At 41.8% G+C, this 18,096-nt stretch overlaps 2 protein-coding genes across 3 annotated transcripts in view; one reads left to right on the forward strand and one right to left on the reverse strand.

Moving 5' to 3' along the window:
- rtn1a (reticulon 1a) overlaps positions 1-14,261 on the reverse strand; it is a 28,344-nt gene extending 14,083 nt beyond the window's left edge. The window contains exon 1 of one of the 2 annotated variants that reach the window (XM_083791866.1): positions 13,866-14,261. In XM_083791866.1, the coding sequence (XP_083647992.1) occupies positions 13,866-14,085 (220 nt within the window). In that variant the 5' untranslated portion in view covers positions 14,086-14,261. The remainder of the gene's footprint in view (positions 1-13,865) is intronic. The other variant, XM_083791867.1, reaches the window with a different exon arrangement.
- An 839-nt stretch (positions 14,262-15,100) lies between these two features.
- The window catches only part of lrrc9 (leucine rich repeat containing 9), a gene marked incomplete at both ends in the record, with an annotated part of 32,193 nt that continues 29,197 nt past the window's right edge, over positions 15,101-18,096 (forward strand). The window contains 6 exons of the mRNA XM_083791607.1: positions 15,101-15,166; positions 15,586-15,804; positions 16,003-16,143; positions 16,295-16,358; positions 16,454-16,524; positions 17,523-17,705. Coding sequence (XP_083647733.1) covers positions 15,101-15,166; positions 15,586-15,804; positions 16,003-16,143; positions 16,295-16,358; positions 16,454-16,524; positions 17,523-17,705 — 744 coding nt within the window. The remainder of the gene's footprint in view (positions 15,167-15,585; positions 15,805-16,002; positions 16,144-16,294; positions 16,359-16,453; positions 16,525-17,522; positions 17,706-18,096) is intronic.

An 18,096-nucleotide genomic window follows, 5' to 3' on the forward strand; every position in this document is an offset into this window, starting at 1 on the left:
GGAGCGACAGAAAGAAGTGAGACTCAGCGAGGATCCACAGCTTCACACAAGTAATTGCATTTTCTAATCTGACAACTCTGTGAACAACAAAAACCCCATGAATGTCTTTCAAGTCAGGCAACGCACGAGGACATTCCAGGCAATATTGTGTAAATTAGGGAGTCAGTCAAGACAGAAATGGGAGCTCTCTCTGTCTGCGTAGGTCTGCCTGTGACGCGTTCAATTAATGATAGAGACAGTTAAATAAACAAGGCCATTCTAGAGCCTATGCATGAGCTGGTTATGTATTGTGGCAACGTGAGAGCAGGGGAGAGAGATGGGGGGGGGGGGGGGGGAATGGACGGTCTGCACAGATCAGTGAGGCTGCACTAACAGAGGGCACTTGTACCCTGCACTGGACAAAGGAACATTGTTTGGGCCCTAAAAGCTCTGGTGACGGCCGGATTCTGGTCTAAATCTACAAAAAGATGCAGTGGGTGTAGTCTCTTTAGTGCAGCCTCGTGTCTGCTTTGTAATCTTACATCCACAATTCCACACTGGGTTATACACACGCATAACTGTAACAAAGATAGTCATTCAATTCATTATACTTCTCAAAACAGCTTATCAAATAATAGCACGAACGCACAAATAAATCAATAGATCGGAGCATCAAATACACAACAGCTGTCTGTAAAGTGAATTAACAGATTGAACTGGTTTTGCTACCGTTAAGTCCTCAGGCAGGTCTACGAATGCAAGCATGTTCATGTATAATATTATGCACCCTCACAGAAAAGTGTCAGTAGAATATAGTTCTGTTATGCTACGATAAACTGTGTGCTGAGAGCAATATCCAACAGTTCTCTCTAAAGTAATTTCAATGTCCTCCCCTACCATCCAACAGATTCCAACAGGCTTAAAGCTCATGGCAGGGCATGCACACTAATACTAATGTATGCTGCATACACGCTAGTGGCTATATCCTATTCAAAAATGAAATATCATAATGCATTAGGCCAGTCTATATACACAGAGCACTTAACCTATAGATAAAACTGTTTACAATACAAATTCCATCTCAAACGTCATCTGCACGCTAAGATAATATAGTTCTCATACAGACATACACATAGACCCAGGCACAAATGGAACATAAGATGACACTCACGTTACAAGTTAATTTCAAAAACATAAATAGGTTGTGTATAAATCATAAATTGGAATGCTGCCATTGTTAATAATGGCTTATTTTTTAAGAAATTAACTGACATCACTGTTTACTTTAGTCAATACTGGTCTGATTGTCAACTCACATGGGGGTATGTTGTGTGCTGAAGTGAAATATAATCACTTAATGTCTTAATGAATAATTAATTACAATGCATGAGAAACATTTAAGCGCAAATAATATGCATTTTAAAACGGCTTTTAATATTTAATATATTGTCTATGTCCCTCAAAGTTATTCCTAATGGTTTGAGCCTCAATCACCACTCTGATATAACCAGTCCTTGTCATTTCTTTCTGGACTTTGAAAGCAGTTTTAGCTGCAGTACCACAATGTCCTGAGGTGGTGGGAGTGCTTTTATGTTATAGGTCCTTTAAGGAAAGTTATGTGAGATATAATCTGTTGAGAGTCTTTATATTCCCCGAAGTCACCATATCACATATCCAGCAAGTCAAGCAAGACCACGTCAAGTCATTTTCCAGTTATGTTAAGTCTGAAGTCATCATATTTAAACAGACTGTGGCCCACATCATTAGGACTTGGTTGCAGTGTCAACTAAGACAAAAAATGTTCGTTGACTACTTTTTTCACTGAGGAAAACGAAATGGAAACTAAATAAAAACTAAGCTATGATGACTAGACTACATATACTGACAATTTCGTCAACAAATAACTAGACTAAAATGTTAGATAGGGTCTAGTGGACAAGAGATCCAGTATAAGTCATTTTACAATATCAGTTGCATGCTGAAAATAGCCGATCTATAAGCTCACAACGCGTCGCACTGCGACGCGTTTTGAGCATGTAGATCGGCTATTTTCAGCCAGTGTAAAATCAGTCATTACGACGCACGCCATCAAGGCCCACCAAAATACATTTTAGTCGACTAAATTAACTGTAGATTTTGACTAAAACTAGACTAACACTAAATCATTCCAGGTGACTAAAATGTGACTAAAACTAAATGAAAACTATTCAAGAGACTGACTAAAACTAAAATAAAATTTTGCTGCCTGCCAAAAACAACACTGCTTGGTTGGCAAACTCCTGTACAAGCACACAGGCACATTATGTACATTACATGCATAGATCTTTATCGCATGGCACTCAGTGCTGCACTTGGCTCTGTGTTTCAGTCCCGTCGTAGTTTATGCCTCTATGAAGTGTACTCAGTGATTTCCCCTGCTCTCCAGCCTGTCAATCTCCTAGGGCAGCAGTGCTGTTATAAATAGGCTGGGTCCAGCTGCTGGGTTGAGTGAGGGGGGTAACGTTTAAAATAGGAACCTTGAGGCTAACCCTAGAGGAAGAAGAGTGAAGGACAGAGGGTCTCTAGATCAGGAGTCAGGACGTCCCACCCCACCCCATCCTTCCTCTGAATAGCTCCAGCACCACTTCCTCCTGCTCCCCCCTCCCATCATTAACAATACATAATCCTGCAGCACAGTGACATGACCACCAACTCAACTCGCCAGTGCTGGGGACACAGGGGAGTGGAAACGTAATGTGACGAACAAGCAAGCAGGCAGCAAATGTCTTCACTACTGAACTTCATGTCTACGTTAGTGACGTTTCCGAACCGCCAACACACAACGAGGCTGCTTGTGTAACAGATGGGTGTTGCAGCTTTCCAGCTGAGTGCAGTTCAGTGGGATGAGGGCCCTTTGACGTGCCGCTAGAGCCCAGCCCATGTAATCCTTTAGTCTACTTCTACCACATGGAGCATTTCGGCCATCACCCCCGATGGCGCTGACATAATCTACCGGTCACTGATTCACTGTAGAACCTACCTTACTGTACTGGTGTGGGAAGCACTACTGTGTGGGCGGTGAACTGTGGTGCCTGCCAGCAGTGCTGAAGACTCTTTAGTTATAGGTAACAACCACCTCTCCCCATCCCCTCCCACCACAACATATATGATGTGATGCTGGGTGAGTCGCTAGCCATCAGTTGCTAGAGGCATGTTGCGTAAATAATATCAGGGTGGATGGAGACCACGAGGGCAGTGGATCTGGGAAGCCTCTGAACAAGCTCGGCATGTCAAGACGAGGTCGTTGCTGCTGATGTGTCGTAGCACTCATACACTGGGGAAAACAACTAGAACAACCATATTTTCCCTTGATTCAGGCAAGATTGGATTGGACATGGGAGGAATTCTCTGCTCAAATTTATTTTTGCCACATCATGCCACCGAGGAGGGTGAAGTTAAATAAATAAGGATGTGCTGGGAAGGGGGGTCGGTCCTTTTGTTGTCCTCAGAGCTAGTGCAACTCCCTCAACTAATGCAGTCTGACAATCTCTGCTATGCTCGGCCTCTTTAATTAGAGACAAAAACATGAGACAGGAGACTACATGAGCCCACTGAAAGTACTGTAGTGGCAAGAAGGAATACAGGATTTTCCAGAGCGATTTTCTTTTACCAGACCGTTATATCGTTCATGACTCATAGCCATAACGTCAAACCCACAAATATAACGTATAGATGGGATAAGCACCCTACTTCACAGCCACCTATTAGCTGAATGGCCCAGTGATGCATATTGCCATGGATACCATAACCAATGCATCTTCGTATCGAACAAACATGTCACGCCGAGGCCTTGGATCGATTACCATACTTCCTCTTTTGTGTTTAACACGGCAACACAGCATAGAATGGACATTCTATACATTTATTCCTATAGTTAAAAGGTGCATTTTAGACTATATATTAAAGCTACAACCCAGGATTTATAAATTAATACTATTTTATTTTACCCAATCTGTATGGTTAGGGTGTGATATACAATATAATTAACTAGTACAGCTGCCTGCAGTGGTTGGAGGTGGTCTCCCTACTCTACTACTGGAAAACCTTGGTGTTTGTTATTTGAAGCAGACGGCACGCTAGATTTAACACTATGTCTTTATTGTAGTTCGGACAATTACCTCTCTAGTACCGTGAGGTCAAGTACAATCCAAGCATACAGTATGTATGTGTATGAGAGAGCGAGAGCTTAATTTAAATTCCATCACACAATTGTAATGCATTAAGGGTCTAACAATTCTCACAATACGGTTCAGACCTTGATTTTTGTTTGATTTAGGTTTTTTCAAGAAGGGGCATTTCTGGGTTTCATTAGATGAGCTATTTTATTGGTAACTTAGAAAAAGGTCTCCACCAGGATAATAGCGTTTGTGATGTTTGGACAAAATGTGTAGGCAAAATATATGAAAAATCCAACAGACTCTAGAGGTAGTGTATACTGATTTACGTGAAATCTGTAGGAGAAATGTGTTTAGCAAAAGAATTGGCCTTATGATGGCGCTCCAACAGGCAGATATGGAAAATGCAGGACAAAGGTTTTTCCCAAAGTTGTATACAGATCGGTGCAGTTATAGGTGAAAACATAAATTGGCCTGTTATAGCCCTGGTTCCACCTTGTTTATGTTGAATTTGCTAAAACATCATTTTTGAAAAACAAAAACACACCAAGTTTAAAATTAGAATTGAATGCGCAGAATATCAATACGAAGCAACTGAAAAACACCTTATTTCAATGGTAGTGGATGGAGAGAAAGGATTTTTGTCCAACCATGAAAAGGCAACCAATAGGTGCGGTCCGTGCGGAGAGGGGCACATCTATGGGCGGCACATCTATGGGCAGAACCGCCACAAAAGGCCTTCTTTATTTGGCGGCCATCTTGAAAAATGACCGCCATATTGGATTTTTCGTTGGCTCGGTTAAAAAAGTTAAAGTGGTGACCCAGAGGCAATTTCACGCTTGTATCACCAAGTGAAATATCGTTCCTATTATCTGCTGTACTAACCCTGGAGGCTACACTGAAGACTGCATGCGCCACCGGTGCTGCAGTCACATCCAATCTGTAAAAGTTGCCAAAGATCGAGGAGGGCTCCCAATTTACGGCGGTCCACACATTCTGGAAAGACAAATTCGACATCCCCTTACAGAGGGCCCAGGATGTTGACATACCTCGAGTAGAATGCCTTCACCCTTATGGGAGGCTGCAATCCCTTACACGAGTATGACCGCTCTATGGCTTCAACTATTCACTGTGAGATCCTCACAAGGTTATAGCCTTCCCCAAAGTCCTTGTGTTGTCTTCCTGTGTGTCGCCGTCCTGTCCATATAAATCCGTAAAGCCCGTACCGGTCACAAATTATGCCTCCTTTCGTCCTCAGAGGTAAAGGGAGGACAGAACTCCACCAGATCCACTGGTACAAGTGGCCAGCTGTTTATTTTTTTTATGAAACTGCGCTTCGGCGTGGAGGACAAGCCAACAGCAGATAACATGGCATCGTGGTCCTAGAAAGGGCCCGATGGCTTAACCACTCACCTACGAAGGAAAGAGCCGCTTTACTTGACCAGCCCTTGCTCCAGTACAACTTGTTTTCAGGCACTGTAGCGAACCTGACGGCTCGCCTGTAGGATGATAAGAAAGAAGACGAGGCGCTCAATGCCTATCTTCCGACGGCGCACAAGAAATCATCCTCCATGTCCGCCTCCAGCCGATCCTACGATCGGCCTAAGAACCAGTCCAACCACGACCGTGACTTCAGAACCACCTTCAAAGCACACGCTAGTTTATTAAATAACCAGGGTTACGTTTGTAAGCTTTAGAGAAAAGCCGGGTTGGTTCTAACGACCACCCTCGTTCTATCCTCGGAGAAACTAGTGCACTCTTTACTTACTGAAAAGGTGTTAATGTCACTGACCCGCTCTGCGGTCACCAGTGTCAACGGCAGCACAGTTTTCAGTGACAGGAACTGCAGGTCCACTGACCCCAACGGCTCGAATGGCGGTCGAGACAAAGAGTCCAGTACCACAGCCAAGTCCCATGCTGGAACCAGTGACTTGGGCACCTGGAGGAAATGCACCACTCATGTACTGACGTTATGTCTACTGTAAACACCACCTCTCAAATGTGCGCCATATCCCATGTCCCTAGTCGACTGAACTCTGGCACTCTGAATAGTTTCAATAACATTCTGAGGAAGACCCTCCACATCTAGATTCATCCGCTCATGGTCGCTCACAGTCGTAAGCTAGCGCGTCTAGGCCCAGAGACCCCAGACCTGTTATGGAGAAGAACCGTGGACACTTCGTGTTCTCCTCCGAGGCAAACAGGTCCAGCTGGCCGAACCTGTTTTCTCGTTTCCGCAGCGTTGTTCGTCATCTTCTTCTCGTTCCCGCCACTCCCTGGTGAAGAAAGCCTTGGCTTTCACGAGCCTGCGATCCTTGATGCCAGGAGTGGTGGCCTCGCACAGGGAGCAATCACCGGTGTTGTTAGCTGCGTCGATGGCATGCTCCAGACCCAAGCAGTGGAAACAGTCTTCATGCGGATCCTCACCCACCATCCAGTTCCCGCAGGACTCACAGTGTTTTTGCTCGAAAACAATTTTGTTGGCTTTGCGGCGTCGACGCTTGTTCTTCGACTCTGCCATCTTATCTTGGTGTTCTGCAGGCCAGAGAAAAGAAAGTTAACTACATGTGATGTAGGGCCGGGACTAATTGCGATTAATTACGATTAATTAACTACAGAAAAATTAATGCATTAAAAAAATTAACGCATTTTAATCGCACAATTTTTTTCACCGCGGAACGTTGTCACTGGACAGTTTTCAGACGGACCTGCGCACCAAGTGTCCGTGTCCTCTTCAGACAATAACACCACCAGACACCGGAGACAGTTCACCAGACTGGGGGAAGCCGCTGAGATCACTTTGCTTGTCCCCGTGGATTGGAAATAGGATTTAAAAGGCTATCCGATGGTAGCGTGGATTACAGCACAGTTGTGTGCAATTATTCAATAAATAATTATTACCCCCATTACTACAAAAACAATGTTTTATTGCTTAAACTTATGTATTCGATATTCATTGATTTACTAGTATACCAAAATCCATTTGAAAAAATTGCTTTCTCGGGTCAAATAATGATATGCGATTAAAATGCGATTAATCTAGATTAATGAATCGCAAAGCCTCTGATTAATTAGATTCATTTTTTTAATCGAGTCCCAGCTCTAGATGTAACGCGTTCGCTGTGCTTACAATGTACTGAATGTAGCGATAGTTTAGCAATGAGGCTAACTAGAGCCTAGTAGCGTCTGTTTCATTAGACATACCAACAGTCAGTCACACCATGAGTCAGACTCAGACACATGAGTCAGAAACCCTAACCTAACCCTTACCTCACAGGAAGTCACGGGAGAATTTTAACCCGCAGCACAAATTAGTTTTAACCCGCCACACATGTCGGGAGCCATGGGTAATTTTTAACCCGCAGCACGGGTGATTTTTTAACCTGCAGCACGGGTTTGTCTGACTAATGACTATAGGACTGTTGGTATGTCTAACCAACGTATGCACACCGTCCTGGGTTTCTGCAGGGCACGTGCTAAGCAAGCATAATGTCAAGAATTAGGGCCGTTTGCCGGTCAACTATTAAAAAACACTTACAGTAATTTGTAGGTAATTCTGGAAACCTCTGGAACAGCTATCAGTAGTGCAGTCGTGGCACCAGAATCCGCTTCTATCCGATGACTCAACCCAAACTACTTGATAGGACTTAATGCAATGTCGTGTTCTCACATGCTTCACAAAAGTGAGCTCAATGGGCGGGGGGGGGCGCATTTATACCACCAAGCTGGAGGGGGTTTCCAAGGCTCCAATTGGTCCCAAAACCAGTCAATCAATTGCCTGTGAGTGTATTATGTAATGCCTCTGTGATTACACCTGATTTCGCAATCTCCTAAAACTTTCCTCGTGAAGTTTAATTTAAATTAACTTACAGTTCTTGACGATAAGTGACAGCTAGTTTGTGTTCTCCTTGTTAGTCACAATGGCCTGGGGGAGACACAGGAAATGTTACAGGTTCATCAGGTTCAGTCCAGAAACCTCCTTATATTAAGCCTCGTCAACAGCCTGTACTGAATTTCAAATGAACTGGGGTTTTTTGTCTGCCTCAGGCTGTCTCTCAGTCTCAGTAATTACAAATCATCTGTCAATCCATTAAAGTCATTGGATAATAACGTCATAAATCCATGCATGCCTGCATGTCTCAACCCATGGTGGAGTCACCTTTCGGGGATCCTCTTTCACTCCTTTGCCCTCCTGGAAATTGAGCTGTCGAGATGCTGAGGTGGCATGTGGCAGTACAAAATAATGCATTGTTGTTATTGTTTTTATTTTATTTTTATTTTAATTCAGATCCGTTGTGTACAGTAAACACAAGTGAGTATACTTAAACATAAACAAATTTAGAAACGGAAAGAAAAGAAAAGTCACAGAATCACTCTACTAAGGGAAACACTGATACTGTTAGCTTCATAGCTTGTCAGTAAAACTTTCTGAAAGTCCATAAATTCAAGTCTTTCACTCATTATCAGCACTCTGACCGACGACTGCACACAGTCTTAATTATTAAAGCTTATTGGAGTTGAAACGGAGAGAGCACAAAATGAGCTGCACACTATACAGTAAAAAAGGCCAGTCGTCGGTCGATAAGAGAACAGCTGTGTGTGTGTGTGTGGGGGGGGGGGGGGCAGAGATACATTGATCCGTGGCATACAATTACAGTAAGAAAACCTATGTTATACACCATCTTTAAGACTCACTGAATTCCACACAAGACAAATGTTGTTCCAGTGGTCTTGGACAAAACAATCAATCTGCAAGACTGCTTAAAGCATACAATAATAAAGAGTAATCTGTCCTCCATTCAGATTCTGAAGTACTGGTAGGCTTTGATACCCCACCCATCATCTAAACTGTATCGATCCTGTTTTGCTGGCTCGGATAGAGCAGTGTGGATGGATGGATTGAGGGTGGATCCAGACTGCTTACTGTCTGCTTTGGGTCACAGCTGTCAATTCTGGATGCTTTAAAATTGCCATTACATTGGATGGTGGCTCTGAGGACAGAACTATGCAATTAAAGTCTCATTTAGGTTGTATTTTGTCATGCAACAGTGCCCCTCACTGACAAAAACTTAACAAAAAACGAATAGATTAAAAAAAAAAAAAAAAAGTACAGAGAAAGTACTACAGCACAGCAAAGTAAGATACAGCACCTTCGTCACCTCCTCCACCCCTTCCACTCTTCCAGGGGTTGGAAGTCAGCTATTTCAACTATGTTTAAAAGATCATGACAAGATCATATTTCATATTCCATCCTAATTGGCTAACATTGGCTTTCAAAGTTTGCAGGATTGGCCCGTTTTGAACAAAAAGCCTCAAATCATGAACGCAGTGTGCAATTTACGTGAAATCTTTCACAGACTAGGCTGAGGAATATATCCCACCCTTTTCACATTGGCCTGTTATAGCGCCACCAACATGTAGATTTTTGCAAAACACATTTTTGGAACAAAATGCCTCAAATCATCCAATTGCCATAAGAAGAAATGGCACCCTTTTCACATTGGCCTATTATATCGCCACCAGGAGGCACAACCTTACCTGCCCTGGTGGAGACCACTTTATCTAGTTGTTTCTGCAATATCAAGGAGACGAAACCCAAGTATTACTCTGTTATACTTGTATAATGGGATGTAACAAGTATCTTAAATCATAAGGTTTCTTGGCAGTGTGCCCTTCATGCCTTTACTTGTGTCCTTCCCTCAGCACTCCCTAATTGGCTGAGGAAGATGAATGAGATAGGAGTAGGACTGCTGCCTGTCAAGACCCAGGATGATCAGAGACACCCTAGTCACCCTGTGAGGCGACCATCAGAGAGGCAAGCACATAGTATGGTTAACTCTTGTTTAGCAACTCTAGCTGCAGATGTGGTGGTGAAGGATTGGGGGGACAGTGGAGCAGATGGTTACACACTTGCTCATACAGTACCTGGGAGTTGCCCAATGCAACCACAGTCCCAACTGATCAGATTTGTTTTTTATTCGCTTATTGACGAAAGGAAAGTTCTTCTCAGGGCTGCAATTATCAATGGTCTTGATATGATATGCTGATATTGATTACTTTTTTGATTATTCGAATAATTGAGAACTTATTTGTTGGGGGATATTAAACTAATCAAAATGAAAAGATCTAACTAAATTGATTAATCTGACCACTTAAGCCCTATTTTATGCTTTGTCGTACCACAGTATCGCGCAAAAACAGCAATTTGTTTTTAATAAAAATAGATTGTTTATAATCGATTAAATCAATTAGTTCAATTAACTGCATGACTGCCCAGTGTTTTTCCCCGGACGGTTTTAGCATTTGATCCAGTGACCCTCCCACAATCAGGCTTATCGAGCAATTATGGCCCTATATCCCCTCCCCCTGCACTGCCTCATATCAGCCTGCTAAACCTAAAAAGGTCTTGCACTGCCTGAGCCCCCAGTGGGAATAGGAGCATAGTTCTTCTCACTAACAGTACTGTGTTGGGCCATTATTATAGTCTACTAAGTGCTGTCTGTCTGTGAAAGATAGATATGGAAAAGTCCCAGCCAAGTGAGCCAACTATGCTGTCTCATCCTTGTGTGGTGATGTAGAGGATCGACTACTCTAATCCACCTATCAGGCACTGTACTGGGGTTGTTATGAGTGATAGAAAAACAAAAAATATGTTCGCTGTGTTTGATCTTTAATGACTCGGAAGGGCTAGATAATTACCTAAATATATATCGAAACTGACCTAGAACTGATCTAGAACCAATTATATTATCGAACAGCATTTTTTTAGGGCCCTCCTATGCCCAGCTTTGTGTGTATTCTGTAGGTGTGTTTGAGCACGGATGATGTATGATGCCATTGACAATGAATGGACATTTTTGAGTGTTTGTGTAAACACAAACTTTGCGTAACACAAACATTGAAGACGAAGGTGAGGACGCAAATTCTGATTGGCTGGAATGAGATGATGTATGTTGATGTACTTGTACATGTTGTTAAGTGCACCCCTCACTTCACACGGGTGTGATTTTTTTAATCGACTAATATCGACCAGTCTGATAAACCACTTAAGCCCTGTATTAATCTTCATTGTACAATGGTGGCATGCAAACAATGTGGAAATAGACTATCTACAAGCTCACAACATAATGCAAGCTTGTAAATTTGCTATTTTCACACAATACACACATAAATATAAATAAATAATTATTCATTAATCGTAATCGAGACATAGGTTTGAAATAATCATGATATTGATTATCGACCAGCCCTAACGGAGTAACAAAAATGGTGCAATTCAAGAAAATGCCTTTTCACAGGACAGTCTGGAAGCTGGTATAGACAAGGGGAGGGAGGGGCATCAAAATTGTGTGTCATCATTTGTGTGCAAATGTTTTCTTCTCCGCCAGAGGTCAGGTAAACATATTAGAAGAATGACAATCTGTTGTGAACTATAGCGGGAAATATTCTCTGTGTGATTTTCACAGTGAAGACATTTTAAGAGAAGTATGTTGGTAATAGGAAAAAAGCCAGATGTGTTGTTTGTTTGTGATATTAGACTTTAGTCTTTGATGCAGTACTCCTTGCATAGCTCGTCTTGATACTCCTGTGGTAATTGGATACACCATGCAACTTAAATCTGCTAAAGGTCTAGGGATGGTTGACTAACTACTGGTTTAAGAAAGGACAGACAGTGTTCTTGAAGTAGTACACAGTAAATACCTTAGTGTTAAATTAACTCCAAGACTGTTAAACGTTACCCAAATGAATGGGTCGATGTGGGTCCATCTTTCCAATCTCCCAGTTAAATTAACAGTGGGGATTTTCCTGACTGATATAGGGCAGTTTCACAGCTCATACTGTGGTCAAGGCTGCTATGTGATGAAACGGCCTTAAGCGTGTAGGGCCGAATGAACCATGATATATCCAGTGCACTGGGGCGGGGCGGGGGGTCGGGAGTGAAGGTCCTTGACAAAGATCAGACCAGACTGAAGCATGTCCTTCCCAGAGCTAAATGTATGCTCGCTGTCCTGCTACTATCTGTGCAGAGATCTCCACACTGTGCCACTGCCCACCAAGACCACAAGTGACAGAGCAAATTATATGGGAAGCTGGCAAGAGCACAGCAGGTTTTTCCAATGATGAAACTTGACAGTTTATATCAGCTTATATAAATATATACATACACGCATACACATGCACACAAAACAATAATACTATGCAATAGACTGCACTTATATTCACCTTAATTGTTGAGAGACTTGATAGACCGTGAATCATACTCAGTATATTGAGTGTTGACATTCAGAGACCCAGTGCAGATATCTAACGTGAATCTGCATTTTTAGATGCGGCCTATGTTATTTTTGCAATAATACTATGCAATAGACTGCACTTATATTCACCTTAATTGTTGAGAGACTTGATAGACCGTGAATCATACTCAGTATATTGAGTGTTGACATTCAGAGACCCAGTGCAGATATATAACGTGAATCTGCATTTTTAGATGCGGCATATGTTATTTTTGCCTTTTTGTTTAGATCATGAAGGTGGAAACGCTTGGTCAAAGTGAAGAGGAAGCTAGGCAGAGGTTTGAAACACCATCTTATGAATATTTCAGTGGAACCCTGAATGAAAGTGCAGGGCTCCAGTTCTCCAAGCGGCTAGTGAGCCATGTTTCCTTGGGATTAAAAATAGCATCACACACTGAGCTGTGATGTGCTGTGCTGAAGAGGGTGATGAACTTAGAACTGAAGCATGGTTGGTGCTCCCACAAAAGCATTACTTTAATCAGCCATTGGCTGTATCTAAGCTCACCCTAGCCCAGTGGCCCACAGGCCACAGACCCTTCTCTCATACTGAATCGGGCTATAGTTCCTCCATGAACAAAACACGCTTCTGCTCAATGGTCTCAAGTTCCATGAGACAGATGTGATGACTGTGATGGACACATTTGTCAGTGGATCCTAGCCACAAATGAACAGATTTGCTAACCGTTAATGAACTCTGAACACCATATCCTTATATTGGTTTAAATTGTGTTGTAATGCCTATAACTATAATGTAGCTAAAACCCAAACCTGAATCAGTGAATGTGGATGATCAGCGCGTCCTGCATTAATTAACATTTTATTAACTATAGACAGATTCACATTTTAAGACACAGTCCACTGACTGTTCAACAGGCTATTGATGATGCATAATGCATATGATACAACAACAACATTCCACATTAGTTCTCCTCATGGGCAATGGGCTGTGCTGAAGACAAAGGGTCTGTGTCATGGCATAGGAAGTAAAATGTATTGTGTGTGTACTGTTAACTGTGTTTGATTTGTTAATAACCGGGCTACTACAGTATAGCCTTCGCCAAGAACAAAGTTTGCAGTGTGTTCAGTTTATTGCAATGACATAGGCTAAAAAAAAGAAATCCAGAGAATGCCATTATTATTTTTAATCATTCTCACCAGGGCCAAACAAAAGTTTCCAGATTGAGTCAAAAACAAAGTAGCCTATAATATCATGGACGGTTATAGGCTGATTCTTGTTGCACTTGCTTCCAACTCTAGCTAGTAGCCACGGTACGCTGCTAACACCCCAGGAGATGTGGGTGCTTTGGGTCTAGACTGTGATAACAAGGCGTTCCCCCTGGAGGCTGGAGCAAACAACACATTGTTGTGTCAGAAAGAATAAGTGAAATGTATGTTCTTTTTTTTTAAGTCATAGCTTTTGATCAATAACTCGTCTTACCTGTAGATGCAGTTTCCATAGCAACGGGAGGCCTTTGCCCAAATTTCCCGTCGTCCTGAAATTGATGAAATTGTTGATCCAGGTCGCCGCTTTTCGCCTTCAATTCCTCACGTAGCTCGTCGAACCGCGGCGGTGCGCTCCCAAACAGGCCGTTTCTCTCATAATCATCCCCGAACCACTTCCCCTCTGGACCGAGCTCGTCACCGGGTTTAGCAGACATGCTTTTATAAGGAAGGTTGCGCGATTACACTCGCTTGTGTAACAACCGCGGGTTTATACTATAAATCTGAGCCTCTTGGTGCAAGAAAGAAGATGCTGGAAACGAGCACACAGCGACACCTGACTTGTCTGTCAGTGAGAGTGTGTAGTCAGTTGATATTGTTGTTGAAATGCCACAGACAAGACAGACGGACAGATAGACAGACAGATAGACAGACCGAGACAACACGATCCAGCCGAGAGCTGAAGAGAGTGGAGGGTGATTGTTTTAGTTCAGTGCTTTACTGACGTCATGCTGTCAATGGCTACCGATCGTTGGCACTTATTTGGGCCAGCAGAGTAAATGGTGGTTGGTGCCTAAAAATAATAAGTAGCCTATTGTGTACTTTATAAGGATATGAAGCATTGGTGATTGGTGAGATGAAACTGTCAGCAGGCTACATTTTGAAACGTTTCCTAAAAGGAAGCCTAAATGAGACTAAAAATGTCATATGACTAGAAATGTTCGAAATTCACGTACGGTATTTACTATTTGTGATTATTGTAGGCATATCTAATGAACGGGTGTTTGTTAAACTGAAGGAATAACATTTGGAAATTTAGCGGCCGGGCTCTTTTGGAAATTGCCTTGCACTGTGGCGCCCTCGTGTGACAGAGAATGCAGTGGGCTCATTAGTGGGACGCGTGCGTGCATGAAATATCTATGTGCGTGGTGGAGGTCTGGCTCTAGCTCTTTTTACAGTCTATGCTCTAGCTACGCGAGATTAGGATAGAAAAGTCAACATGGCGCCGTAGCAACCAGACGCTCCTACATAGAAACGGCCGTGTCCCCAAACATTCCAGCAGTTCGTATTTTGCTTCGGAACGACTGTTGTCTCGTTCGTCCCGGGTGATTTTTTTAATATATATATTTTTTTGTTATTTGTGATCACTATAATTTTAATGTTTAGCCCCCATACATCAGAGCTATGCCTATGTTCATTTAATCTGTTTAGTTTTGATTATTTACATAAACAATGATACAGGTAGAGGTAGACATGAAGCAAAGGCACAACGATGATGAAGATATCATCAAAGAATTGGTGAGTTTATGAGCAAATAATATCTTTTCTTCTCACACTTGACAACATTACGTTAAGTAATACATTCTAAAATGGGACCAGTTTATTTTCCATGCAGTGACATTTGTGACTAACTGAAAATTGAATATGTATGTAAGTCTACTGTCATTTAATAGATAATGTTCTTTCCGGACACACAAAACATTGTGATTTATTTTTCTGTCATTTAAACATCTTTTTTTTTAGAACAAAGAGACAAGTAAGACTTACAGGAGTCCTGTTACTGAACAAACACTATGTATACTACACTGTAAATCCCTTCAGAATAGTGCTTCAATCCTTTTTTTTTCTCTCTTTTTTTTTAACCAACAAAGGTCACTTTTGCCCATTTCCAATAACGACAAAACTTTGTTAAACTATTTGTTCATATTTCCCAACAGTGTGTGGCTAATGGGATATCCTATGAAAAGATACCACTGGATGGGAGCTCCATTACTTCCCTTGAGATATTCTTCAATGGCTTTCCCCGCATTGTCGGGCTTTCCCTCTTTCCAAAACTCTGCCAGCTGACAATAGTAAGTCAGAACATCAGCCACATTCAAGGCCTCGAATGTTGCCCTCTGCTCCGAGAGCTCTGGGTGGTCGAATGCCAACTGAAGGTATGTCTCCCATGCTTGTCTGGCACTGCAGATTTTAACACGATTATAATACTACTCGTGTTTTAAGTCAATCATTATTTGTTGACATATACACATTTGAAAGTATTTGAAATAATGTATTCATGAATTGTACCATATGTGTACCACATGCATCTAGAATAGGCTTTTAATATGTGTGTTTTATACACATTTTTGCAGGGGATATCTGGGATACAAAATTGCTTTCATCTACAAAAACTATATCTTTATGATAACCAAATAGCGGAAATTGAGAATTTACAGTTGCATGTTAATCTACAAGTGCTGTGGCTCAACAACAACTCCATCACTGATATCAAGGTTTGATTTTTTTAAATGAATGTATCAATCCCCTTTATTGATTATTTACTGGTATATTGCAGAATGTTTTATTTTATTTGTTTGTTAATTCTCAAAATAAAAGGCAATTTTACATAATGCATGTTTCATCAGTTTGTCTTGTTTTGTAAAGGGTCTGGATACACTTCAAAAATTGAGAGAACTAAACCTTGCTGACAACAATATTGAAAAGATAGGTAAGGTAAAGGAGCCGCTACAGTTTTCAGTCAAGTTATGTTTGGACTGTATATGGCAAAATAAATATTACATTTCTCATCATTCCCATCTCAAGGTCATAACCTTGATCTGAATAAGAACCTTCAACATCTTAATCTTTCTGGGAACAATATCAGCTCATTTAAGGTAAGGCATTCATTATTTAATAATGAATAAAAAACATACAGTAGCTTATAGTAGTCATACCAAAGGCTGTTCTAGTCTTTATTCTTTCCTTGATAGGAGTTAATACCCCAAATTGTATTAATCCATCAATAACCCATAATGTGCCTTTACAGAACCTCAATTTTCCCCTTCTCATATAGCATAGACATGAAGGGGGAGCAAATTCCCCTTGGACGCAGAGAAATAGTGTAGCAGTATTGCATGCATCAGAAAGTCGATTCTTTCAAAGTAAAGTATAATTAACTAGAAAAGTGTGCTCCTCAGAGCAAAAAGTGTTTTGAAGAAAACGCAAGATGGCAGAAAATCTGGCACAAACAGGGCCTATAAATTGTCTTACAAATACAAGTAACAAATATGTTCCCCTCCCTACTGAGTGTGCGTGCAAAGTTTCCTGCCAGTCAGTCAGTCCAGTGGTGCTTGTAGCATGTTGTGCAAAACGTGCGCCTACTGCAAACTTTGAAAAATGTAGGGTGGCATTTTGTTCCTTGGCCTACTGGGAGCATGCATTAGGGGCGTCGTGGCTCAGGGGTAGAGTGGCTGGATGGGAACTGCAAGGTTGCCAGTTCGAACCCAGGCACCCCCAGAGTTAGTTGCTGCTGATGTGCAAGTTGGTGCCTTGCATGGTTTCCTCCGGCATCGGTATACGTATGAATGTGTGTGTGAAATGAATGGGTGAATGTAATGCACAATCTTTGTAAAGCGCTATATAAATGCACCATTTAACATTAGTCAGCCCCCAGGAACGCGCCAAGCTGCCCCGTGTCTGAAACCTTCGAGAAATGACAGAGTTACATGATGTGGGGGTCCCCAGAACATAGTTAAATAAAAATAAATAAATAAATTTCTGGCCTGGAGGAGACAAAAAGCCTTGCTTTTTTATGGAAAATAATGTGGGACTTTAGAGAAAACCGTATTTCCTAACAGGCTAGTATGTTTATTCTATGTGGTTGGTGTAACAGGAGCTGACCCTGCTTGCCAAGTTGCCCCGTCTCAGAGAGCTGGAACTGAAGGACCCCCAGTCGAGCCCAAACCCAGTGTGCCTGCTCTGTAACTATGCAACCCATGTCCTTTATCACATGCCTGGCCTCCAGCGACTTGACACCTATGATGTCTCAAGCAAGCAAGTGAAGGAAGCAGCTGAGGTACTGTACACAGAGTCCTACACCTATGTTCAGTCCTTTCCCTAAGTGTTCTTCTCCATTCACAGTATTCCCACAGTAATGTCATAAACTTAAAGCTGAACCAACAGAAATACAAGTGTGTTATCAATTAAATTGAAAACATGTGAGATCAGCCTATCACCCTGATTAGAATAATTAAAACATGCCACAATGAACTCTAGTATGACAAGTGGTGCAAGTATCAAAATAGCAATATATGAATAGAAATAGCTTTGTACATCATAGCACACACATACTGTATACAAAGTGTGAAACCTCCAGAGCATTCAGGCAATAGCTACTAATTTGCTTTTTACAGACTGAAACCGTCGAGTTTGACCTGGAAGATAACTTTTTCCATGGTACATAAAAT

This window comes from Protomyctophum parallelum (assembly GCF_964188405.1).
Source record: "Protomyctophum parallelum genome assembly, chromosome: 20".
NCBI lineage: Eukaryota > Metazoa > Chordata > Actinopteri > Myctophiformes > Myctophidae > Protomyctophum > Protomyctophum parallelum.